The sequence below is a fragment of the Pomacea canaliculata genome, linkage group LG6 (assembly GCF_003073045.1).
Source record: "Pomacea canaliculata isolate SZHN2017 linkage group LG6, ASM307304v1, whole genome shotgun sequence".
In the NCBI taxonomy this organism is placed as follows: Eukaryota; Metazoa; Mollusca; class Gastropoda; order Architaenioglossa; family Ampullariidae; genus Pomacea; species Pomacea canaliculata.
This window is the reverse complement of record NC_037595.1, coordinates 14,048,252-14,074,044: the sequence shown is the minus strand read 5'-3', so window position 1 is coordinate 14,074,044 and position 25,793 is coordinate 14,048,252. Positions and strand designations below refer to the sequence as shown.

The 25,793-nt window shown below is 41.0% G+C and overlaps 1 protein-coding gene and 1 long non-coding RNA gene across 2 annotated transcripts; one reads left to right on the top strand and one right to left on the bottom strand.

The window, feature by feature from the left end:
- Positions 1–6,607: 6,607 nt before the first annotated feature.
- Positions 6,608–21,357, top strand: LOC112566132 (opsin-5-like). Its single transcript, XM_025242103.1, has 7 exons — positions 6,608–9,403; positions 10,968–11,265; positions 11,505–11,739; positions 11,917–12,033; positions 17,859–18,110; positions 20,226–20,375; positions 20,537–21,357. Exons 1-5 carry the CDS (start codon positions 9,232–9,234, stop codon positions 17,868–17,870), a joined length of 834 nt encoding a protein of 277 aa, XP_025097888.1. The 5' UTR covers positions 6,608–9,231; the 3' UTR covers positions 17,871–18,110; positions 20,226–20,375; positions 20,537–21,357.
- Positions 13,315–16,433, bottom strand: LOC112567200. The gene is made up of 3 exons (XR_003099772.1): positions 16,255–16,433; positions 14,581–14,881; positions 13,315–14,123 (listed from the first exon to the last, which is right to left on the bottom strand). It is a non-coding gene; the product is annotated as an uncharacterized LOC112567200 (long non-coding RNA).
- Positions 21,358–25,793: the final 4,436 nt, after the last annotated feature.

Genomic DNA, 25,793 nt, shown 5'->3' with positions numbered 1-25,793 from the left:
TAACACTGTCGTAACTGAGTTGTCCTTGTGATAGACTGATGAACCCACCATTGTCATACTGTGATCTTCAGGGAAGTAAGCACACATCCTGCCCGTGTCTCCTGTACACATGTCACTGTATTGGTCCAGCATGTCATTTTGTCTACCTGCCCAAGGGTTTTTTTCTAATTTATACTTGACAGTGTTGCGTGTATGTTGTCACCTGACAGAAAGGACAATATGTGATATGTGCAAGTCTATTTTGTTGTGGGATTTTTCATTGTAATTTTTGTATCCTATGTAATCATTGTTTGTATATTACAATACCACTATGTGCAAGACAGGATGATCCTATGCTGTTCAAAGCATGTCTTTAATTTCTGCAAATACTGTTGTAACAGGACTTCCACTCCTCCCACCCTTTCTCCAAGATCCTACTTGCTGATACCATGCCAAGCTTGTATTCAGGTTGAAAAAAAACTGGAATATAACGAAATAAAATCCTCTTGGAGTTTATGTTTCTGGTAGCTTTTACTTCTTATTTGCGTAGCTGTAAGCAGAATAGTGCTGAAAAGTTTAATGTAATGAACATATAGAGAGTTGTAAGTAGTGTGTACAAGATTACATTATACTGGAAGTGTACAATGTAGGTTTTGAAGCTTGGCACAGCTCATATACCAAATTTGTCTATGACAAAACATCACTGTTTGTTAATGCTGCAGGTAAACGCTTCTGTTACCAATGCAAAGAGATTTAATGAGAAAATATCTTAGATTCAAGCGTATGTTGCAGCAGAGTAGCCAAGGAGAACAGAAAAATCAGACCTACTTAGAAATAAGCCTGTTGCAGATTACATGCCATGTTAGGAAAATGTCATTTGCATTTTGACAACACCCAGATTTTATTATACATTTTTGATTCAAATTTTATGTCTTATGTTCATTATCTTTTTCTACATTTGTGTATTTGATAAATATTCATTCTAAAAACTTAATTTATGATCTCATAATTTTTTATGCTGTTCTGTTTGCAAAGGTTTGATGTTTGGTCCCAAGTACCAATAATTGTCACCAGCTCCCAAGTAGCTGTATTGGGGAATCTTGTAGTATTGCAGCCTTTACCCATAAACTGCGAGCATCATGCATTAGCTGGGTTTGTGAGCTGTCCAGCATATTAGAGAAGGTTCTGAGATGGTGGATAGCAACAAGATGTTGAAATCATAAAGAATTGGTTGACGTTTCTGAGCAATTTGTGCTAAATGGTGTCAGCATTGGCAAGCATACTTGACAGCATCTTAATTTATAGGTAGTTTAATGACTTACATAGCTGCTTAGCAGCACTGCAGGGTTTTTTTGTCGTACAAGTTGAGTGGCTCTCGCGTAAAATGTCCTTTGTGATTTTAACTGTGTACCATCTGTTGAGGTATGCCTTGGTTATGTCAAGCCTTGTGTAACAGATCACATGACCTGCTTCATTACAGCGCATGTAATTCGTTCGGCATTCAGAATTATATACACATACCTTGAGATTTCTGTCAGGTCATGGCAATTACCTGCCAAAACAAATTTTTTAATCATTTCTCGTCCTTACATCCAGTCTAGAGTCATATTGTATATAGTAATATAATGTGACATTAACATATCACAATATTCCTTATGATTCATGTAACTAAATTTAGCAGTTCGTTAAACTCACTTTTTCAATCAGTTTAACATTGAGATTTCTTCATTTTGGGTGGCATATAATGTCGATAGTTGCTCACTGGGTTAATCCCACCTGTAGTTAGATGTGTGATTGCTGTCGTAAGTCTATCTGAGAAATAGATTATGCATGATTTTATAAGTTGTTGTGTTTTAGACGTTGATGATCAAGCCAGCATACCAGACTTTCAAAGTTAAATGTCAGACTGGTGGTGAGATCACATTTTATCAGCTAATCTCATGCAACTTATGAGCTTGCAGCTTAGGATCAAAAACGGCAAACTTAGGCAAAGAAGGAAGTTATGATGTCTCGAGTTTTCTAGACTGAGTGAGGGGTAAAGTCAATCCTGAGTTTTTGTAAGTGTATGCTGATATTTTTCGATACACATAAAGTTTGAACCAATATCAGTCCGACACACAAACATGGCTTTCTCTCACATGCCCCGAAGGGAAAAGTTGATGAAAGATGAACTCAAACTACCATCGAGGAGTTAGTCATGTTGACTGAGTGCAGGAACCAACCTTGGATTGGGTGAGGCACTGCAGGCACAATCACTTGCTCACTGTCATGCTGTCTTTTTTGTTCCACCGCTGATTAACAGTTGCCGACAAGAAGCTTGAATGCAACATCAGTCACCATATCTTTTGATATGCCAATGTATTATTTAGGCAGCACATATGTCGCCACCATTAGTCTAGTTTAGTCGCATTGCCCAGCTCCAAACTTGCATCCCATAGACCATGCTCACTCTTGGATTGGGGAAGGGAGTCTGTCCATAACGATTATCATTTCTTCTTCCACCTTGGTACTGTGCATGCGTAACCATTACACCACCATCATCGTTCTACAAAGACAGCTGACAGGCGTACTAGAAAAGCCAACTGATATGTAGTGCTGTTATCTGTTGTCAACCCTAGGAGACGACAGGTGATGCCCACATGCAGAGTCACCAACTGTCTGTTAGTGAGTGCGTTGTTGCGGCGTGACTAATATCCGTCCTGTGTAAGACAAGCTGCAAACATGGAGGCTGCTCTTCTCTTCTTGCAATTGTTTTTTTCGTTTTAAAAAGAAGGGCCTATTACAGACCTTTCTTGGGTGGCCAAATGACACCACCGACCTTTGACCTTTGCCGCTTACTTTTTCTACAAAAAAAATCCCCCAACAAACTCTCAGTCCTATGAACGGTTTTATTTATTGTTTGCAAAAACCTTAATTCATGTGTGTTTCAGTTGTGCAATAACTATTTTTGAGTGGGCTTCACTTCTTTAGTCAGAGTAGATCTGTCTTGCAAATATGGTCCTAGCCAAATGAGAAAATATAATTTGTTACCACCTCCATTGTTTATTTTGGTGTACGCCTGAATGAGTTTGATGGTATATTATCACTTGTATACTTCTCTCGCACTACCATTGCAGTACGAAATGTATGAGCACTTTCTCAATGATGAGGCTTGTCGGGCCAACAGCTATACCCAAGGAATTTCATTATTTCGTTTTAATATTCTTTATTGATTCTGTCACCCTTTAAGGGGTATGAAATTTAAAGATTTAAATGTACACAGCACATCACCAGAAGTTGTCCTGTGCACTCACACACACACAACCATTCCACTGTTAGTTATGACACTAATATAATAAAAACTAATTTGCTGTATTACTCACTCATTCTTCTTCTAGTCCTTAGTGTATATCTGAAATTTAACAAATAAAATCAAACATATAACATATGTCCCAAATAATGGAAACACTTGTTGTCATGTATGTTTCATCTCTCTTGTTTCTTAATCACAGATGCATACAAATACTCATATCTCATTATATACACTATTTCTCCCACACATACACTAATTCTTCTAGGATCACCGTCCCTCCAGTTATACATTATTAACGAGCTAATCTATTAAGGGTTTATTCTTGGTTATGGTGAATGGAACTTGCAAATTAGGACTGAGATAGTAATATCATTATTTTATTTCGTCAGCAAATTTTTACATTAGAAAATTAAATTCATCACCGTATCCTTAGTGTTACAAAGTCTATCAGAATGACCTTTCATTTCTACGCATCTTAGTTGGCGTACTATCTATTCAACTCTACCAGCAGTTATCAATGTCTTAAATATTACAGGAGATAATCACGGGAGAAGTACTGTTGAAATATCGTAATTGTATATTGTTTGGAGTCGTTCCAACCAACTCTAGATACGCTGCCTTACAGGGACCTATTTCGTCTAAACCATCACTGATATATTTATGCCTTCTGTTTCTCCATTATTGCACTTGGCCAAATTCTGCGGTTGTCTGGACAGTATATAACTAAGTCCTAATATTTCTTTAATGTATAGACATACATGCTCATCATGTAGAAGTGTGTGACTGTAAATTACATATCAGATCATCTTGTTGAATGTGTGTATGACTAAAATGCATTCATTAGAACGAGTATGGCTGTCTTACAGCAAGCTGTGACCTGTGTATATTAGGTTTGTTGAATGAATGTCTATGTGTGTGACTGTAAAGTACACATTATGTTTGTTGTCTGAATGTGTGTGTGACTGTGGGATTGTCATTCCTGTAGAAAATGAGTGTGGTGTCCGACAGCGAGCTGTGACCCATGTATATTAGGTTTGTTGAATGTGTGTGTGTGTAAAATGCATCCTGGATTTTCATTCTTGTAGAAATGAGTCTGGCTGTTTTAAAACAAGCTGTGACCCCATTATAGGGAGATGTGGGTAGTAGTGCACACGATCATTCCTGAACCTAATGATCAAGGAGCTGACGGAAGATGGCACAGAATCTGTCACACACTACCTGCCGACTTGGAGTCCATTGGTCGCCACTCTGGAGACTTCGAGGTCTTCAGTGCCTTGGCACAGTGTTTGGTTACAAAGTTTTCCACTTGTTCTGCATTGGTCTGAGAACTCGCAACCTCAGCAGCACGTACGAGTGTGAGAAAGAGACGGGGAGACAGACCATACTTTCAATCACAATTCATGTCGACTCATGTATATAGTGCGCCTATAGGTGTATATGCTGTAACTTTTTAAAACCCCTTGACGCCTATTTCGTTCTTCTTGCCCTGTATGGACGATTATATGACCTAAGTGTCGTGGCCGCATATCATCCACCACAGTGCTCCAACCAAAACTGAGCAGAAAGCATTACTTGCACATCCGCGTTACATATCGACCTTGTTTATTTTATTCTCTGCCAATGGAGCCTTTGAATGCTAGGGGAAAGTGGCACACTAGCAAACACCAGCCTCCAGTAACTTGTGAAATACGTACACGCTTGTAGTCCACAGTTGAGAGAAATAAGTTAAAGACACAAGTACAAATTATGTGACAAGGATCCAAGTACACGGAACATGTTTGTGACGAGGATCCCAACAGCGTTGATGACAAGGATCCATGCATAGATCAGGTTTTAGTGACAGTGATCCCACAGCACACTGCCAAATGTTTTAATTGACAGGATCCCAACACACAGTCAAGATGACAGGATCCAACACACAGTCAATTTTAATGACCAGGATTTCCCTGGATCACACAGGTTGATGTATCACTCAATCTACGCTTTCACAGCATAGCAAGTCTGTGATTCAGTTTTCCTCCTCTGCACCAGCCACACCCACTTTTCTGTCAACCGAGCACACGCAGACTTTTATTTTTAAATTCAAGTCCAATCTTAATTTAAGTCTTTGACATAAATTTCGAAATGTGCTTAAGTTTGCTGAGGTAGGCATACAATATTTTTTGTATATTTTAATATGTAAAGCGATGGGATATCACAATAAAATTAAGAAGGAATAAGTGAAAGAAAGGCCTTGGATAGTGCCTCCCGCTGACCAGGTTCGCGTGACGGCCGTCTATATTCCCCCTTTCCACCCTCTGGCAGGTTGTGATTGTCATCTGTAGACACTATCGCTGGCACTCGACAAACGTACACAACAGTCCACAGACGCAGACGACAGCAGCAAACAACTCATCACCAGCGCAATGGATCTGTGCAGCTGACGTCCCTATCGTCTGATCTGATGTGAATACAGTAAGACAGACACTCTTAGAGTGACCAACACATAGTATAATTAGTAAACATCAATACTATACTCAAAATGTGTGAGACAAAGACAGGGTACACTTGCAGGGACAGGACGAGGTGGTACAAGGTCAGAAAAGTAGGATGACACACTTCTCGATGGCAAGCACATCTAGAGACTTGTGGGTCAGTTATACACCCCAGAAATGTTTTCCGTCGAGAGGCTGCAGCGATGAATCCGATTAGTGATGTCACAAATTTTACATAATATATTCACACAAATAACACATGAACAAATATCCTGTGTCATAGTGAAGTTTTATAGACTAATTACATAAATACATCAGTATTTAAACTATCACATGCGCTCGTACACAGCAAAGCATTACTGTTATAATGTAGAGGTACCCATCCTATTACATACAAAATACGTACATAGACATATACTATTAAATACACAGGCATACTATTTATTGTCAGCGCAAGTACGTGCATATACTATTGTATAGACAACATCACTATTGTATACACGCATATCTATGCTACTATGATATACACAAAAAATGCAAATAGAGACTCGCATGTTATTACAAAGTTTTATGCATGCATGTTTGATGTCTGTATTTTGTGCGTGCATGTATGGGTATATGCATCTGTGTGCGCTTGTGTGTTGTATGCGTGTGTGTGTGTATGTCGGTTGATTTATTTCATTGGTCTATACATAGAATACGCTCTTTAAAGTCTGTATGTACTGCAACTATTTCAAGACATGTAATTGTTGGAATGCTAGGAATGTATAAAATGTTATCTATCTAGGGTAGCGGGTGAGTGATCACTCAAGGCACGAGTGGCAGAACAGGTATGTACATGGCTTCAGCTAATGACCGTTTACTGATGTGACTTTCCAATATTTTTGACCGACTCACTGGAGGAGACAGTATAGAAAGCACTGGCAGAACTTGATGGCACAACGGAGGTATTAGTTGTTAAACTTGATGCACAACGGATGAGAAGCCAAATACCGAGGTGGTGAAGGTGTGGGTGGGAGTATGACTTGTTCGCCAGTGTGTGGATGCCATGGACATCGGGCTCTCCTCTTTCAACAACATCGTTTGAAGAAAGACTGAATCACAGTAGCGTGTGAAGGTGCATCATAGTGTGCGAGTCTGGCGAAAACAAAAATCTCGTGAACTGCTCATTGAACTCAGACATTTTCACAGTTACGAAGCGCTACTGGGACAGAATCAGAATGACAGAAAAGACGAATTGTGCTATTTCAGGCACTGTAGACCTCAGGCCACAGCATGAATGGTATAAGCACCTGTCAGAAGTCTTTGACTTACCTGACATCAATCAATGACCTGATGTCTGGTCAGAGGCAGATATACTTACATTGAGCTAGGTTTTATCTGAGCAACAAAGTACTTAATATATATTGACTTTCAAATTTCCTGGGCTCCGCATCGTTTTCATCATTTCCACTACTTTGCCCTTGGCTCTGCCAGCCAAATCTTCTAGTGCTTAATCGAAAAACTGTTTTGTAGTCATCGTGAAAGCTCAATATTTGTATCCGTTTATTATTTTAGCTTCCTTGTCTTCATATAATCATTAATCCGACTTGGCTTGATGTCCTCCCGTATAAAAAAAACATAATTTTTGATTAGTTCAAATTTACAACGAATGCAAGTGGATCCGAAGCTTGTTTCACACTGTTCAGTTGATTGTGTAAGCTGGTGGGGGTGGTGGATAACCTTTTTACCCTTGTTTGTGATTTTATCAGCTACATCTACTATTGGCAACGAGAAGATCAAAGGGCAAATATACAACTTGTTTTCGTCTACCTAGACATTCAAAGACACCAGACACCTGGGAATTCCAACAAACACAAGACTGTACAGATCTCTAAATACATGTAACATTCCAAACATTTTTGCCGAAGCTTTGTGCTTATGTAACACTGGTCAACAGCTGTTTCGGTCAAAATTCTATCTATTGAAATCTACTGATTTTTGTCCTTTTTCCTTTTTTGTTTTGTTGGTTTTGTTTTTTGTTTTTTGTTTTTTTGTTTTTGTTTTTTTTGCATCCTGTCCTTCCTCTCCGTCATATAACTGCACAAATCGTTAACGATTATATATCTATCTATCTTGAGAGCTGTCTCTTTTCATTCGTGCAACATTTTTCTGCACCGATGAATGGCAGCTAGGGCTAGTATAGGTGTGAAAGGTAGTTGTCTGTAGTTGTTGATATTTCATTTCACTTCTGGTAGCAGTGGACACCAAACGAAATCCAACCGCAGAAACCACTTTTATGAAAGAGTATTTAAATTATAATTTGCACATTTCCGTTTTAACAGATTTCAATCGACATACTACCTAAAATGATGCTTCATTTTAACAGCTACAAGTAAATCTTGTGTACACGTCTGTTCTAAAGGCTGTAGTCAGAGCGAATTGCTGTTGAAATGTAAATGTCATCTCTAGAGGCTGTCACCCTGTTTCGTCCAGATAAGCTAGGCACGCCTGATTGGCCAAAGATTAACAAGCGTAGAGAGCGGTATGGCTGACTTGTTCAGGAGCATAATGAAAGAGGATTAGATGTAATGCTGTTTCACACCAACTGCTTCAATCTTGTCACAAGCGAGTCTTTGTGCAAGTGGCGGGTGTGGGCCACTGGCAGTCCCCCAGTCTCTCAGCTCGGACACCATGGTCACACTCCAGCTACGACCTTTCACCAAGCAACTCGGTCACAGACAAGTCGACATCCTTCAGCAGAAAACTTTCCCATACTTGACACACAGACATATTGCTCTCGATTGATTTCAGGGGAATTTTCCCCGCGTTAGCTTCTACAACGAAGCCAAAGAATAAATTCACTTCCGGCATAACTATTAACATCAAGAAGCGCAGACGATACGAGCTCTCGTGTTGACGGAGGCACAAAAGCTCAAAGTTTACAGTCTGCTGTGTGTTCAATGGGAAGTAGAGGTCTATGACTTTACCCCCAAAAAAGAAAGAAAAATTAAGTAAAAAAAAGTGTTGTAAGTCTGTCTCAGGGGTCTGCTTCTCGTGATGTGCATCTCACTCTCTGTACAGGCGTAGATAGCTCTATAGCATCTATAGCCACAGCTCTACCTGTTGTAAATGTCATTGGTGGCATCAGATTCCAGATGAGTGACCACAACACCATGGCGGACGCGAGAGCATACCTGTCGTCACGTGACGGCCACAAAGTGCCAGGTGTTAAGGTAATCGAAACTCACTGCACTGTGCTGTCGCCTGTGTAGCCAGCAGCTCTGTTCAGACTTCACGCGGGGTGTTCAGACACGTCATCAGCAGACTGGAGGATAGTGACAGTTAGCCTCGTTGACAGTGACACACAGCCTAGTGGACAGCGATGAGCACACCTGGCGCCATGTTTTGTACTGTTGAGAACAGTTGAACTGTTTCCACCAACAGCTAGAGCAGCATCGGAGGTCAGGGATTGTCTTGAAGGGCTGAGCTGAGGACAAGGTAAGGATGCAGAGCGACAACAACACTACCGACGTTGAGCAGGAGATGGAGGTGGAGAACGTCACCACGTGGGCGCTGATGGCGGAGGACGACTGGCAGGTGCTGGTGCGCAGGTACGACATCCGGCCGCTGTCCAGCGCTGGGTACATGGGCTGCGCCATCTATCTCGTCATCGTAGGTAGGTAATGCACCTACACAAAAATCTGTCATCATATGTCGGTAACATGCGACAGGTGTGTCTGTCATCATGTGTTGGTAACATTGGTACGATTATATCGTTTTCCTTTTTTTTTTTTTTTACTTGCCGAAAGCACTCTGACCAATCTTCTACACCAGTTGTCATTAATTCATTTTCCTCACTTCTGGCTCTTTAGCACAGGTGAACTAACAATGTTAAAGATCACATAAAGATAATGATAGCATACATCGAGTAGTCCAGTGAACGATTCTAGAATGTGTTTAATCAAGTCCCTCGATTTTAATAAAGCCATTCTAGTCAAAGTTTAGGATAATTATAAATAAGGATAGCACACACTGACCAATCTTAGGAATCGTTCTGGACAAAGTTTAATCACGATGTTGCAGGTTCACAACGCCATTTGACAATATTTAATCAATGAAACTCATTTATCAGGCTTCTAGAACTACTTTCTCTATCCGCACACAATTGAGCTTGGCCTCCAGTCATCTCCTTCTACTGCTGCACGTTACTCACAAATCACATTGCTGACATAACTAACAGCACGTGACTCATAATACTCACAGGACTAACCTCACGTGGCTCATAATACAAGATTATCAAATATGACTCGCAATACTCACGGGATAAATAGCTCTTGTATCAAAATAAAGGATAAATTGTAAACAGTGCCTGGCGCGAATCTCAGCTGCCTCTCAATACCTCAGAACAGAATTATAATTAGCTAATCAGGCTTGCAGTAATTACCTTTTAACTGGTAACGTTCATGAAGTTTTTTAAAAAAATGTTCCTTGCTTCATTCTCTTTCCAGTTGCCTTTGGTTGATAATTTGGAGTAACGGCCTCAGTGGCCTGGTCCTGAAACGGTTTGTTGTTGAAATGTCCGCGATAGTCCATCTTTGTAAGAATGTTTTGCTAAAATATTGCTAATGATTCGTTTTTATGAGGAAATATCTGCGATGTCATGTTTATGAAAATTTCACTAACTAATAATCCTATCAGGTAATAAGTAATCGTGAGTGAAGTTAGTAAAGATTCCATTAGCTGGGTAAGTCTGTTGGCCAAGATTATATTTCGCGGGTACTCATATTTCTTGACTAAAGTTAGAGAACATTCCATTAAATGTAAAATTATATTTTTTGAGTGAAGGGTACAAATATTGTCATCATCGTGCTTTATGATCAAATTACACCGTTATTTGTCGAAACGACGATTGGTGTAACAATAACATCAACTCTTGATGGCTTCATTGAAAGTCTTCTCCAGAAGAGTCTCCATTACTGCTATGCGATTGCTCTCTCGCACCTGCACGATACCAATATTTTGACCACCTGTTGCTGATTCGAAGATACACACGTCAGGTGTAGCGTGCTCCGTTAGTTTGGGTTTTTATTTTGTTTCACGCTTTTGCGCTCGATGTTTGTTCTTGTTTACTTGGGAATAATCCGTGTCTGGCATGGTAAATTGACTGTTTGACATAATAAATACTCAGATAAGCTCCAGCTTGTAAAGGCCTGTCACCAAGGTGCAGTTTGTTGCGACAGGTCTCGTAGCAACGACTGGCAACACTACCACGCTGGTGATGTTCCTGCGCAACCGGAAGTTGCGCGTCAAGCCGCACAACATCCTCATCCTCAACCTCGCCATCTCCGACATCGGCATTTCTGTCTTCGGCTACCCACTGACCACCTCCTCCTGCTTCGCGGAGCGCTATCTGTGGGGGATGGTCGGCTGCAAAATCCAGGGCTTCACCACCTTCTTCCTGGCAATGGCCGACATGTACACACTCACCGCCATCAGCGTCTACCGCTGGGTGGCCATCTGCCGCCCACACTACAGTACGTGTCCTATCTGTCAGTGACATCATTTCTTTCGTTTCTGTTTCTCCTTCTGTTTGAAAACGAATTTGATGCCTCACTGTCTGACGACAAGCTGGGACCATAATATTTGTGTTTTGTAAAGTGAGAACCAGATACTGTTGTACCTACGACCTCTTGTTTCTTTGTGTCTTCCTCTGACTCTCCCAGTCTCTCTTTTATATCCATGTCTTTTTTTCTGTTTCTCTCATGACCCCAACACAGACCACAGGCTCAACTTTTCCTTCACCGTCAAAGTGGTGGTGGGCGTGTGGGTGGCGGCCTTCATCACCACGCGCCGCCACTGGTGGGAATGAGCACCTACATCTTCGAACCTTTCGGCACGTCCTGCACCATCGACTGGGACGACCCCGCTCCCGTCAGCGTCTTCTACATCTACGCTCTCGTCCTCGTCGCCTACATCATACCCGTGGTTGTCATGGTCTACTGTTACTGGAAGGTCAGTTACCCACAGCTTAGTCTCTTTGATTTTACATCTCGTGACGTAGCCAGCAACATACACTTTGGAAACTGTGCAGGTCAGATAATAATGCCCGTTAGGAATGAAAAATTTAGTTTCTTTGTTTTCATTGTTTTATACTTAACATTTACGCTAGAATTTATTGAATGACATCAGGTGGTGGCGCGATCGAAGAGTTTGTTGAAGAAGGTCAAGCAGTCCAAGTGCAAGACGCTGTCCCTGGGGGAGGCCGAGGAGGCCAACAGCACCATGGCCGAGTGTAAAGTCACGTGGGTGAGTTGATTCAGTGCGTAAAGTCACGTGGGTGATTCAGCGTATACAGTTACTGTCGCGTACCACCCCCCAGCGTCCACGGAGCACGCTCAAGGCCACTCACACAGCAGGCCACACACGCTCAGTCACTCAGCCGGAGGCAGGATGCGACTTACTTCTCGAACCCGTGCTCACGCGAAGACCAAGACAAAGACGAAAAGAACGACACAAATACGAAGTTTAATAAAAAAAAATATATATATATACCCAAACACCCAAATACCTAATACAACCAAGAAAAAGAAAATACAGTGGAACCTCGGTTAACAAACTTAATCCGTTCTGGAAAGCTGTTCGTTATCCGAAATGTTCGTTATCCGAAACAATTTTTTCCATAAGAAATAAAGGAAATAGATTTAATTGGTTCCCAGCCCTGTTGACATGCTAATATTTGAAAGTTACAGGCTATATATATATAGGTATTTGTTTTAACGAGAACAGTTAGAATGCAATATAAATGGCGTTAAATAAACATAAAAACATTAACGAAAGCATTTAAACATCAGAAAACTTGCCGTTTTGACGGCGTAGGTGGAAGCAGATGTGGGGAGGAAGGGGTGGAATTACTGCTTTGATTCCCCTCCATGAGCACACGTGACATTATAAAATAGGAGGTGACTTCCCTTTTCTGTCGCTTTGAGGTTAAAGGAAAAAACTTGTCCAGTGTCTGTTGCTTCTTTTTTGTAAAACTCTTCGGTAATACGACATCACATATCCGACAGACGCATGCCACCTTCATACTTTAAAATCATTTCCTTCTTCAATTCAATTGTTGGCCGCTTACTTGTCATTACCTCACTACTAGTAATTGCTCTTAATCTTCTTTGAAGCCATTATTGAGGATTATCTTACTAAAATAAAGCACAGCAATCACTAAATAAGAAAGATGCGCACAGATAAGGAACGACTGATCGTAATTGTGTCTCGAGCGCGAATGATGACATGCTGGTCGGTCACGTGTGGTTCACGTGGCTGTTCGTTATCCGAAATTTTGTTCGCTATCCGAGACAAACTTTTAACAAAATTTTTGTTCGTTAACCGAAATATTCGCTATCCGAGGCGTTCGCTAACCGAGGTTCCACTGTACCGATGCGAGTACTCACAACAACAACACAAAAAAAAACAAAACACAAACCAGGTACTGCACCCCCGCAAAGAAAATAAAAACAAAGTGCAAACGCGCACAAATTATAACACAGCAGTTAAAAAAAACAAAAAACACCGCGCACCGCGGCCCAGTACAGTCAGTTAAACGTAGTTTCCCCTGAGTCTTTAATTCTTAACACAGAACAGGGGCTTGAGGCGCTTAGTACACAGTAAAAAGCCTGAAATAAATAAAAGAACAACGGTCACTAAAAGGCTACAGGAAGAAATAACCAAACATCCCCCTCCATGACCCCCTTAAACCAAGACACGAAATAGCCCTAAATTACACACTTACAAAAATCAACTCAGAAGGAGCAAACACATACTCGCGTATCCTAATGCTCAGGCGTGTGCAGCCTCTCATCCAAAAACAAACATAACAATGGGGAAAATCTGCACTCACCCACACGGCTTATGCTAATGACCGACGGTCACCCCGAGAAGAACCGGAAGCACACTCCCGTAGACACTGGATGTCACAGCCCAATGCTGTCATTCCGCCAGCCTCCGCACTTTCCACAAGTCCCGGTGGTCACTGCTGGCATCAACTCGCTAGTACAACCAGCCTCTCAGTGCCCACAAGCTTGGGTCAGTCGTGGCAGAGCATACAACCGGCACCTTGCCTCACAGCACAGACTCCAGCCGTCTTCTCAAAAACAAAAAACTCTCCGCTCTACTCATCGCCTTGGTAACAAATTTCTCACCAGCAGCGACCAGCCCTCGAGCAGCTCTCTAAAGACGTAGTAAGACTGTGACGTCAGGTGCTGCTATAGACAACGGGCGAAGGCCTTGACCTTTTCCCGCGAACCGGACAAAAATAGCCTGAAAACACACGTTAACTGTCGTCTGCTGTGAGCTACCTCTCCGATACAGGCGCGCCGCCGCGAGCTGAGAGAGATGCAGACCTAGACGAAATCATGACACGCGACATACTTAGTCATCATTTTGAACGACCACCTTTACTCCACTACATGTAAACGTAATTTATATAAATTAACATAGACTAACACATATGTGTGTTTTCTATCGGTGTTTTAAATTTAAAACTATTTTGTCCAGTAGATTACAAATTAAAGTTGTCTAAAGTTATCCCTAAAACTTTTTCGCCTAAAAACATTGGATGATAATTTTGTAATATTTGAAGCTGTATATCTATTAAAAGAACTTTAAAGTTTGTACAAAAATTGGAACACTAGTATATAGTGGTTACTTTAGCAAAATCGACGAATAGGTGTATGTAGTAAATTAATACAGTCAAATCTCGCTACTATGCCACCTACCGGGACCGAGCAAAAGTGACATAGTAGCGAGAGTGACATAATAGCGAGGGTTCGTACAAACGGCTTTATTTGCTCAAGTTACCTGTCAGTCCAAAGCTCTTAAGAATCGTCGGCTGGCGCCTGGTCTTGCGGAGGATCTCGTACATCTCGTTGTCTAGTCGATGACACGCTTGCATCACAGTGGGCTTCCTGCTTCTCTGTTGTAAGAACTTCCGGACGGTGCTCCAAGCGCTCAGGGCTTCCTCGATCGGAATAACTTCCTCCTCGATCTCGTTTTCTTCACTTTCTACCGGCTCCTCCCTGCACAGCATCTCCTCCGACATCTCCTCCATCGTGAAAGACCCGCCAGTTGCGAGGCTCTCGTGGAATTTCACAACTCGTGCCTGTTAACAATCACAAAATAGTGGAATAGTAGCGAGAGTAGGTGGTGGCATAGTTAATTTATTTTGCATTGAATTTTGTCGGGACCGAGCAAAGGTGGTATAATACCGAGAGTGGCATAGTAGCGAGATTTGACTTGAAAAGAAATATGGTGTCTTCATGCAAAATGACCAAGCGCAAAACCTTTAGATTGAATGTGGTTATTTTTCCAGCGTGCAAATTAGTGTTTCAGTCACTTGAGTAGAAATCCGTGTTTGTAACTTGTCATACAATGTACTTGGGGCTTGTAAGATTTCAGGATGCTAAATGGAAGAACCACAAACATGATTAAATAATAAATAGTCATGGTTGTGACGGAAATCACGATCTTTACACAGCAATATCTCCCAAACTAATAAAGATGAAGACTCAGTTGTGTTTATATATATATATTCTTGTACCATTATGTACATACAAAGACATACACTCAAAAACAAAATAATTCTCTATGCCGGTACTTTTTAGAAGGAAAACAATCGGTCGCATGAATAAACTAGTTTGTTAGTGTCGTTAGTCGATGGCGAAAGCAAACTACGGAGATAAGTCTGATTGACGTCAATGTATAAAATATCTTTTTGATGGAGCCGAGCCCCCGCCCCCTTATTGCCCCTCATCCCGGTTCCTACTCACTGCAGTGTCAAGACACTGTGACAGTGTGAGTTCTACATGAAGGGGAAAGTCACTACGTTCTCCACCCCGGGTGTCAGAAGCTACCCTGGGGTCGCCGTGTGTCTGTTCTATTATTAGCTTGGGTAATGGCGGCTGAGCCGATGTTGTGTAGATGATGACGGACTACACAGTCGGCTGACAGTCAACAGCCATAGTGAAATGACAAAATGTAATTGAACAGTCATAGTATACCAATGAAATGTTTTATCGTGTAGGAAAGACATCAATGACTGCCTGGTCCTAAAATAACCCACATCACAAGGCTCATTGCTTAAGAGAAATGTTAAACGGATAACAACACAGCTTTTTTCTGTAAACAGAAATAATATATCTGCTGATTACCAGAAATATTTGTAAATAAAAATACTAAACAGAATAATATTGTCTAATGATTATTTACTAAGCAAGGATGTGCAAGAGACGTGAAACACAAGTGACAATAACTGTGACAGGTGAGATGCAGCATGTGGAGAATATAAATGTACAGGTGTGTGTGTGTGTGTGTGATTGATTAGGTACAAATGCGAGAGACTGTGTGGATACATTTTTGTACATTTCGATACTGTTCAGACTGCTCATTATCGTTCATACTGATTACATTGGCTATTATTAACAATACTGTCTCTCACTGCTCACACCCTTAATGACTGAAGACAGAAACACTTACAGTCTGTCGTCACTTGAGGTCCGCTAGTCTGTGGTGTCGCTGTATTCAAGTAGTTCATGTGTTCACTGCATTCCACTTAAATTGGTGTGACTACACGAAATAACATTTACTTATCTTTCTTTTAAGTCAAACAAGTAGAAGGTAAAAGCCTATATTTTTGAGAGTATGTGACTTACCCCTCATCATTGACAAATTGTATATCATAGTTAGTATTGGCCAGACTTCAGCCACTTATACTGAGGATGAGAAAATCACGTGATGTACTCTTGTCTCACTATAGTTTCCCTCTTAACTCGTATTTGTACTCTCATTAAGCTCAGTGACTAGCATACAGGTACCCAACTGCTTCAATGTTTGCAAGGTGTGAACAATATTTTGTTGTTTTTATCTTTGCCTGGTGTGCAAGATCTGCTTTAACCTGTGCAAGGTGTGCAAGATATACTTTGTAAGCAGCGCAACTCAGTGTATGATGTTACTTCTTTATAACAGTTCACCCAGGTGTGTCAAATATATAAGATCCGATCTTACCTGGGCCCTTAGGCTTCTTTTCTTGTTACAGATGTCACTACTTTGATGTTTATGCTATTTTATCTCTCTATCTCTCTGTTCCTCTCTTTTATCTTCTTCTCTTTCATTTTTACATAAGCATGTAGCTGTGTGTGTGTGTACCTACATTTGCACATACCACTGAGTACTACTTTGATAGACACTTTCTACCTTTCTACCTGCCTGTTTCCTTCACAATCACTTTTATTCTATATACAAACTATACTGTTATTCAACAGTTTTAGATGCATAGTAATCAGTTTCAGACCAGTTAGGGAACAAATATTTTGCGTGCTTTAACTACTGGCTAGTATTTCAAGAAAAAAATATTTTACTTATCAGTGCTCACCTTATTTTCGAACCTGCGCATGAATAAATGTGTAATGTCAACGGTTGAAAGCCCATTTCAATCTTTTTTACGGATAGAAAACATCCTGTTGGTTTTTCTCTCGATTCGACACCTCATCACTAACACTGTCGCTACTAACTTAATCTTGGTGAATAAAGAGCTCTGGCTGTCGACGCGGTCGTCGCTTCATCGCACGCATGAGAGCTTAGGTGACGTCACACGCGGCCGGCACGGCGCACAAGCTGATTAAATCTTGTTCACAGATAAACAGACTATGGATATTAAAGCAGAGTGTTTATAAATGTTGACCATTGACTGTTGATTGACATAAAATTTCAAGCTTTGGTTTGTTGAGATTGAAATATTTTTAAAGCTTTGTCTAACATCGGAGTCTGTAAAGGCGTTGACAAACAGTTATAAAAACATTCTTTGTAGTTATTTTAAGTATATAATGCTCTTGCCTTTTGCTAAATAATCTACAATTTGTTGCATTTTAAGTTTCAATCGAAGTTGATAAGAATTACTATGATGAAAACAAAAGATAGACGTAGCCATAATTGTTATTTCAGTACAAATGTTTATCTCACTATTTGTAAAATGAATTAACAAATACTTTGTCAAACTAGTTTGAAGGGCTGTGTAGGTATGAATGATGTACAATGTGTTGTTGTTTGCCAAGTTGTAGGTGTGTCCGTCTGTGTGTGTGCAGGAAAGACGATGACGGACGGCAAGAAGAAGCAGGGGGAGATGGCAGTGATGGGGGATGTGGTCATCCTCCTGTGCATTCTGCTATCAGTTGGCTCCCAGCTGGTGGGGATGCTGGTGCCGGGCTGGTGGGTCTACCCGGCCAACGACAGTGGCTCCATCAACGCCAGCACCACGACCTACGGCTTGTGGGTGACGGTCATTTGCGTGGAGGGCGACTGCAACGAGATTCCGACAGACACATCGGGATCAAACGGTTCGTTTCGAAGAAAGAAAGAATATTGTCAGAAACTTGAGCAGACATTCTTTTGTCTTTAATATAAACTACAAATAGTTTTGCTTTGTACGTAACATGATTCCTTATTCTCAAAGCATATGTGACATTAACAAATGATTGATTTGGAATGTTTTAAAAATCAATTGTTAAGTAGGTGTTTGCTTGAGTGTGGATTATATATATATACAGGTGTATAGATAGAATGGGGAAGAGAGAGATAGCCAATGTAGTAGCATCCATCTGTTCCCATCAAAATCCTACCAGACATAATATGCATCAATAGTCTTCAGTTGTATGGAATTATTGTAACAAACTGTTACATTTGCTTATTGTATCACACTACTTTATACTTGCTTACTTCGCAGTTTATTTTTGTTTGTATTGTTTTCGTTTGTTTTAATTGATAAGGGAAAAGAGAGTAAAAAATTTCAACAATGAAATATTAAGATCCTTCTAATGTTTCAACTTTAAAAATAAAACAAAAATCCTATTCGATTAGCATTATCTAGATGTAGACGGCCGTTGGACTAGGAACCTTGACATTTTATCTGGGATCTCGCACATTTCTTTTGTGGCAATAATATTAACTCTTCATGCTTGCGGGAGATGCACATTCTCGCATGTTTCAATTATTCAATGAACCTAGCTAATATCTGTCTGTAGTGAGTTTGTAGAACGTTTCAAAGCGGACACAGATTAAATTATGGTTTAATTACTTGTGTTAGATAGCCAGCTACCCGTAGAAAAGATAACTCAAAATACCATTCGACTCTTTCTCACAGTGGTGCAGCTCCGTGCTTAAGATGAATATATATTTTCTGTTGGTTTTGTTTTTGGTAGCATGAATACCTAATTGTTATCAAAACCTTAGTCGATAGAAATGAATATATTGTTAACAGCTTTCATCGCTCAGATTTATTCCCGTTTCTCTGTAACAACACTAAACTTTAGCACATTAAGGTTGAAGAACAGTTTAGCAGATGAAGACAGGAAAGCTGTAGTAGGAACACCGGTGAGGAGTTCAGGTTCTTTTTATACAAAACTGTAAAAAACTCATTTGATTTGCTGTCTGAGCGGGTATTAATAGGGTGGTGTAGAGGTTTAACCAGACAGTAAACTATCAAAGCCTGAGGGTTTAATTAACGTACACATTTTATTGTTTGCGATGGACCCGGTGTCCGAGGTACGAGTGTCACGTGCATTCAGACCAAGCTGCGCGGACTGACACCGAGGATGGTTATGATCGAGCTTCTTGTTCAGATGGAGATGGGGAAAGTGTGTGAAGAGAAAAGAACTTTGCGGGAGGACTGTTAAAGCACTACTCGAGACCTAATCTAGAAACATTAATAGAGAGACTGTAGTGGTGGTAAGGGGACGCCTAGAAATATCCAGTACTTCTCACTTCAGACAGTAAACACTTTCTCCGCATCCGAGTAACAGCTGTGGGTGCCGTGGGCAAGAAGTTCTCAGGGTGTGGACAGATGGTCCTGACGATACGTGCAGGTTGTAGATGTTGATGAGTTTAGTGCCGCGAGTAAGCCCCAGTCCTCACCCTCACCCCGGAGCAGTAAGTTGAGAGTGTAGGCGGAAGGCCGGCAATTAACCCCGGTATTGTATCTTGTTTTCTGTTCCACCACTAAATATAACCGTCTGATGAAAGGATAAGAAGCATTTTGTATTTTTCGTTCAATCTTGTTCAGGTTTAGAACAATGGTTACATAGAAGTGCTTAATTATTTCTGTTCCTCATTTAACAGAATTATTACCCTTGTGCATTTAGAGGTGGTCTATGAACTTTGCATTTTGTATTTATATGACTATACGAGGTGTGGGATCCTTCTGAAAAAATATCCACATCTTCTCTTTTGCCTTTGCCAATGCTTCAAAAACAAATACAATTAAAAAGATTAAAATAAGCAATTACTTGTATCTTTCTTAGAAATTAAACAAACAAATACAGCTGATTATTTGAAAAATATGGTAATATATGTGGTTTGATATGTACCGAAAAAGTGGTTTGTCCTGCTGACTACTGTTTAATTCCTTAAATCAGCACGTAAGTGGCTAAAGTGTTCTGTCCTCCATGTCGTTGCAGCCTGGTTGCAAGTAACTCAGGTGTTTGAGAGTGTGGCCGTTGGCTTCTGCCTGCTGGCGGCAGCCTGTCTCGTGGTGACCAACCTGAGAAGCGAGTTAGAACTCTCCCTTCTGCTTCGCCGCCTTTCTGTCTTCCTCCTCGCGGCTTCAGGTGGGTTCCTCCGCCCCTCCCCTGAGCAGTCATCAACATAGTTCTGAGCCTGTTCTTTTCAATTTTTAAAGATGTAATTTTAACAGCCTAGTGGTCGCTAGTAACAGCAACAATGTCAGTGATCACGATTTTAACTCTTGTTTACTTCTTCTGTCATTCAGCAACTTCAGTCTTGATTGGAATGGCGGTGTTTCTGAAGAAGTCTTCAGGTCTCGCTCGCTACCCGCTGCGCAGCACCTTTGTCGGTCGTCTGGAGTGGCCCATCGCGTTCTCCATCGTGTCGGCCTGTCTGACGGTCTTCGTGGCCGTCATCATCGGCGACAAGCTTCGCCGGCAACACCAGGAGGACCTCACTGTCCGCCCAGTGCCGTAGTGGTGTCAACCTCGCATGCAACACATTCTCAAACAACGATGGAATCATTCTGCCATGGATTGTTTGTGCTCGAGCATCAACAGCCTCTTCAAGACAGATGATGACTAAAAGCGTGAGCTTGGCTGCGAGCTTTTGTGCCGAAATCTCAAACTATCTTGTACAGTCAATGATGACAAGTGTCACAAATGTTGTCCGTTTATAATAGATAAGAACTCCGTCTCTGAAGTGCATTCACAGAGCTGATGTACGAGAAGAGACTTGTGAAGTTGCCGACGATTTTGTTTTTGGTTATATTTGCTTCTAAGGAAATCAGTAATTACTCTTTACCGTCGTTCATTGCTGTATCATGTCCCATATCTAATTCGTCAAAACAATAACAAATTATCATGTCATTAAGTCGTTACTGTTGCTGTTACTGTTGCTGTTACTGTTGTTGTTACTGTTGTTGTTACTGTTGTGACATTTCATGTCACTAATTCTGCCTGGACATGGGTTTGGCATGTTAATCTGACTTTAACCAGGATTCCTGCTCATAGCACCGATATAACTCTTATACTATCGACCTGCTTTGTATGTACTTCCGACTTATTAGGAGCGTTTAGCAGAATTAACCCCCTGTAACCTGATATTAACCTGATAGTAACCTGATAGTTTGTGTCGTCATCATCTTTATTGTTACTGCTGTTGCTGCTTACCTACAATTCTTCTGTTTTTTTAAGTACTGCTCTTTTCGCGTTTCGTTTCTGAATGCTTCTGTATATTTTACATCAAGGAACAAAATTCCTACAAGCCACACGAATCTGATTTTGATAGGAAATTGTATGATTTCGTGTCCAGTTTGGAGCTTTCTCCGCCTAAAGAGACTTTTCGCAGTTCTTTCCAGTTTTATCAAGTGGATTTGCACGCTCATGAGCTCATTAGTGCAGGCCCTCTCTCTCTCTGTCACACACACACACACGTATTACACACACACGCACGCACAAATACACAAACAGCAGAAGAGAGAGAGAGAGAGAGAGAGAGAGAGAAAAGAACCTGTAAAACACAAGACAGAAGAAGGAAGAAAAATGGATTGGTGAGTGAATGTACAAGAAATTGTCAGAAAATGGCGAACTTGCTTATGACCCACTACCTACTGTTTTCATTATGCTTGCAAAAGTTTTGAAATAAACATTTCATATTTTCTACCTTCAGTAACATAACCGTTTTACATTTTTCTACCTTATACGGTATCAACGCTTGGCAATCCCTTACTTCATTTCCATCACTACTTCATTCGACAGCAGAAGTGAAGGCCGAGGGCTGCCACGTGAGATGCTATCGGAGGCAGGAGAGGAAAGAGCTGTTCTTTACGCCTCGTAGCCCGGGGGAAGGCAATTTTTAACTGTAGTCCTGTCCTCCCGATGTCAGCGCAGAAGTGAACTGACAGTAAAGAGTCGCTAAAGCTGAATTCCGAAAATGTAAAGCCCTTTCCTGTAAACAAGAAAACAAATTTAAATTCCGTTTGCGTAGCTTAAATTGAAAGTCTAAAAAAACTGGACAATATTTTAAGGATTGACAACCCTCCTCGGAATTGTGTTAACAATCGTTCACAAACGCACTTTGGGGAAAAAGAATGGTTTTCATTCACATCACCCGATAGCAAAGCCCACATAACTGCTCAAGATTCTCCTCGTTGTGGACGTGACGAAGTCTGGAAGCTTGACAGCTTTAGGAGTTAAACTCAGTTACGAACCTGCCTTTCTTAAACCTGCTTCAAGGCTCAGCCACTAACACTTCTGCCCTTGCATCACGGAGACCTTGGTACAAAGTGCATCTTCTGTCCTGACCTTTTTATTAACCTTTTTTACTATTATTTTCAGCTCAGAATTCGCACACAAAATCACACAGGCACACATTGAACAGTTTGCATTTTGATGTGTGCTTCCTTCATTGCGGCTTTGTTTTGTCTTCTATTTTCATTGCTCACTCCTAACATTTCACTCCCACAGATCAAGTTATATACTACTTTCAATGAAAGTGTATAAAGTAAATTGTTTTGTTCAGCTATGTCAGTCCATTCTTTTCTGTTTGTTCTCGTTATCTCCCTCTTATCCTCGTTTCTCTCTCGCTCTCTGTGTCAAAAGCATCATTTATTATCATAATGAGGCTTTATTCGTAATAAATGAACTAACATTGTAAAACAGAGATAAAAACATAACTGTCATCAAAGTTAGAAAGCAGTGCACACTCTTTGATGTCCTTTATCTAGAGTTGGGATGCGGAGGTGGAGATTCGAGCCCGACTGGCGAAAGCCAGCCAGGCCTTCGCCTCACTCAGGAGCACATGGAAGGCAAAAAACATCAGCCAGAAGATCAAGCTGAGAATCTTCAAGTCAAATGTGATCAGCACCCTCCTTTACGGATCAGAATCTTGGAAGATGACCAAAACCATCAGTAACAAGCTTGACGTCTTCCAAAACAGATGCCTCAGGCGCATACTTAACATCTTTTGGCCAAACACCATCACCAACGAAGAACTCCACCGAAGAACTGAAACCGAGTCCATCACCACGCAGGTTCAACGAAGGCGTTGGCGATGGATTGGACATGTGCTCCGCCAGCAGACAGCAGACCTTTCCAGAGTCGCCCTACGATGGACTCCAGACGGCCGAAGAAAACGAGGCCGCCCAAAGGAAACTTGGAGAAGAACAGTGGAAAGGGAGATGAAGGGAAAGGGCTGGACATGGGGTCACCTAGAGCGGGTTTCAGCCGATCGACATCGGTGGCGGACTCTGGTTGAGGCCTTATGTGCAACCTGATGCACGAAGAGGAATAGATAGATAGATCTAGAGTTCTCGCGAGACTTGGTGAAAGATGAAAAGAAAACCTCGCGTGTATTGTCACGTGGACACTGCACTCACAGTGGTTTGTCTGAACACGTTTGTGGTCATGTCCCCTGAAGTCAAAGCAAAATTTGGATAATTGTATCAAATATTCCAGAGATGTCCTCCCCAGTTATTTTTATTATTTCGCTCGCGTTTAGCGCGGACAGTTTTTACTTTTGAATTTGTATGCCGCTGCTGATAAAGATTCACGCTTTTTTTAAGGTCAATTAAAGTTTGGAAAAACTTCAGGGTGTCCTGAAAATTGTATTGACAGACAAATCTGACAGATTGTTTTCTTTCATGTGTCCCACAATTTTTCTGCTAGATTAGTTTTTTGGCATTTAATTCCAATCCTAATGCCAGGTGTCCATGGGACATATTTTTCTATCCCGTCCCATCCCGTCCATGGCAATTTATGCCTGTCCCATCCCGTTCCATCCCACGGGATGTTTCCCATGGGATTCCATGGTATTAACAATCCTATGGACAACACTGAAAACCACTTTTGGCTTTTGTTCTATAATTCCTGCTACTTCACATACATAGATGATTCAGAGGAAAAATTTAAATCCTTGATGAATGAAATAACAGTAAATTTATTTTGCAATATCAAGTATCGACTACCATGGAAATACAAATGTGTGCTGTCCCATCCCATCCCATCCTATGGACGTTTCCCATGGATTCCATGGGATTCCCATTCCTATGGACAACACTGCTAATGCCTAAAAATAAATTCTACCAGAGGAAATCTACTTACTATTACTAATGTTAATATAAATAATTTAAAAAAAATATAATAATAATGGGATTCATATAACACATAATCCTCTTTGCCGCAGTTCTTATGCAATTTTCTAAAAGACTGCCAAGAACACCAAACACATAATAATATCAACCTTGTACAACAAGATTTCACATTGCGCTTGCAATACTGAACATATAGTTTTTATCGTGAAATGCAGTAGCCAGAACTGCAAACCTCTAGAATATCTGGAAGAAAACGTGGGCCATTAGGACCCCAAATACTTGTTTAAGAAGAGCTCGGTGGTGGGGGACCCACAGCAAGCAGGAGAATAGCGGACAAAATTGAGAAATCCTGGGAGCAGGAAGCAAGATGACACATTATGGGACAATAGCACGTAAGAGATAATGAAGTCAACAACTTTTTTTTCAAAGTTCCATCGCTATCTTTAATAATGATTTAGTTTATTCGATGAAAGCGGGGCCTGCTTTAAGCAAAACAGCAATAATGTTGGCCCCCATCTCAGCTCGTTTGGACAGTTTTCGCTTAGCTTTACTTCCAAACACCATCACCCTGGCTTACTTTTCTGAATCGCTTCTTCTCGAAGAACTTAATCTCCATACTATGCCTATACAGGACTACGAAAATAGACTTTGCAGCTCTACCAGCGGCAGTTTGGGGCGATACTGAGTGATGGCTGTCCTCTACTTCAGATGTTTGTTCTTAACTAAACCAAGAGGCTTCGTTATTAACTGCCTGCAATTCAGTGTAGGCAAATTATGCCGAGGCAAATTGCGCGGCGGACCTGAAGAGCCGCCTCCTGCTGCAGGTTTTGTCCCCCTGGTTGTGGCTGCTGTTGCCGGCAGTTAATAAAACATAAATGTCACAGGTGATAACCAACACTTTCTTGTGTAGGACAGGGGGTTCCCAGTCACTTAATCCCCAGACACTTCATCCCCGACACTTCATCCCCGACACTTCATCCCCTAGACTTTATCCCAGACACTTCATCCCAGACACTTAATCCTAAACTAAATCCTTAACTATAAAATTATGTCAGCAAAAATTTAATTGAAATTCAAATTCAAATCATGCTATTAACTTCAACGTTGAACATCTACAACATTATTAAAGTTCATATAAGCTAGAATTTAAATGTTCTTAACAATATGATATGAAAATTGTTCTTGAGTGTAAGGGGATGAAGTGTCGGGGATGAAATGTCTGGGGATGAAATGTCTGGGGATTAAAAGTCTAGGGGAGGGAGAATCGGGGAATGAAGTGTACTGGACACCAGGACAGGGATAGAAGTTGATATAAGTTCGCAGAGAAATTTGCCTGCAACCAAAAATGTTTATACACAAATCTGTACCATCATCACCACTGTCGTCATTATTATCATCATCACTGTCATCAATATTACCTTCATCTCTT

What these genes read in the sequence shown, in the direction of transcription:
- LOC112566132 (XM_025242103.1), top strand. Translation starts at nt 9,232, where the DNA reads ATGCAGAGCGACAACAACACTACCGACGTTGAGCAGGAGATGGAGGTG. An exon ending in CATCTATCTCGTCATCGTAG is followed by an intron (nt 9,404 to 10,967) that starts GTAGGTAATGCA and finishes TTGTTGCGACAG; the next exon opens with GTCTCGTAGCAACGACTGGC. An exon ending in TGGTCTACTGTTACTGGAAG is followed by an intron (nt 11,740 to 11,916) that starts GTCAGTTACCCA and finishes GAATGACATCAG; the next exon opens with GTGGTGGCGCGATCGAAGAG.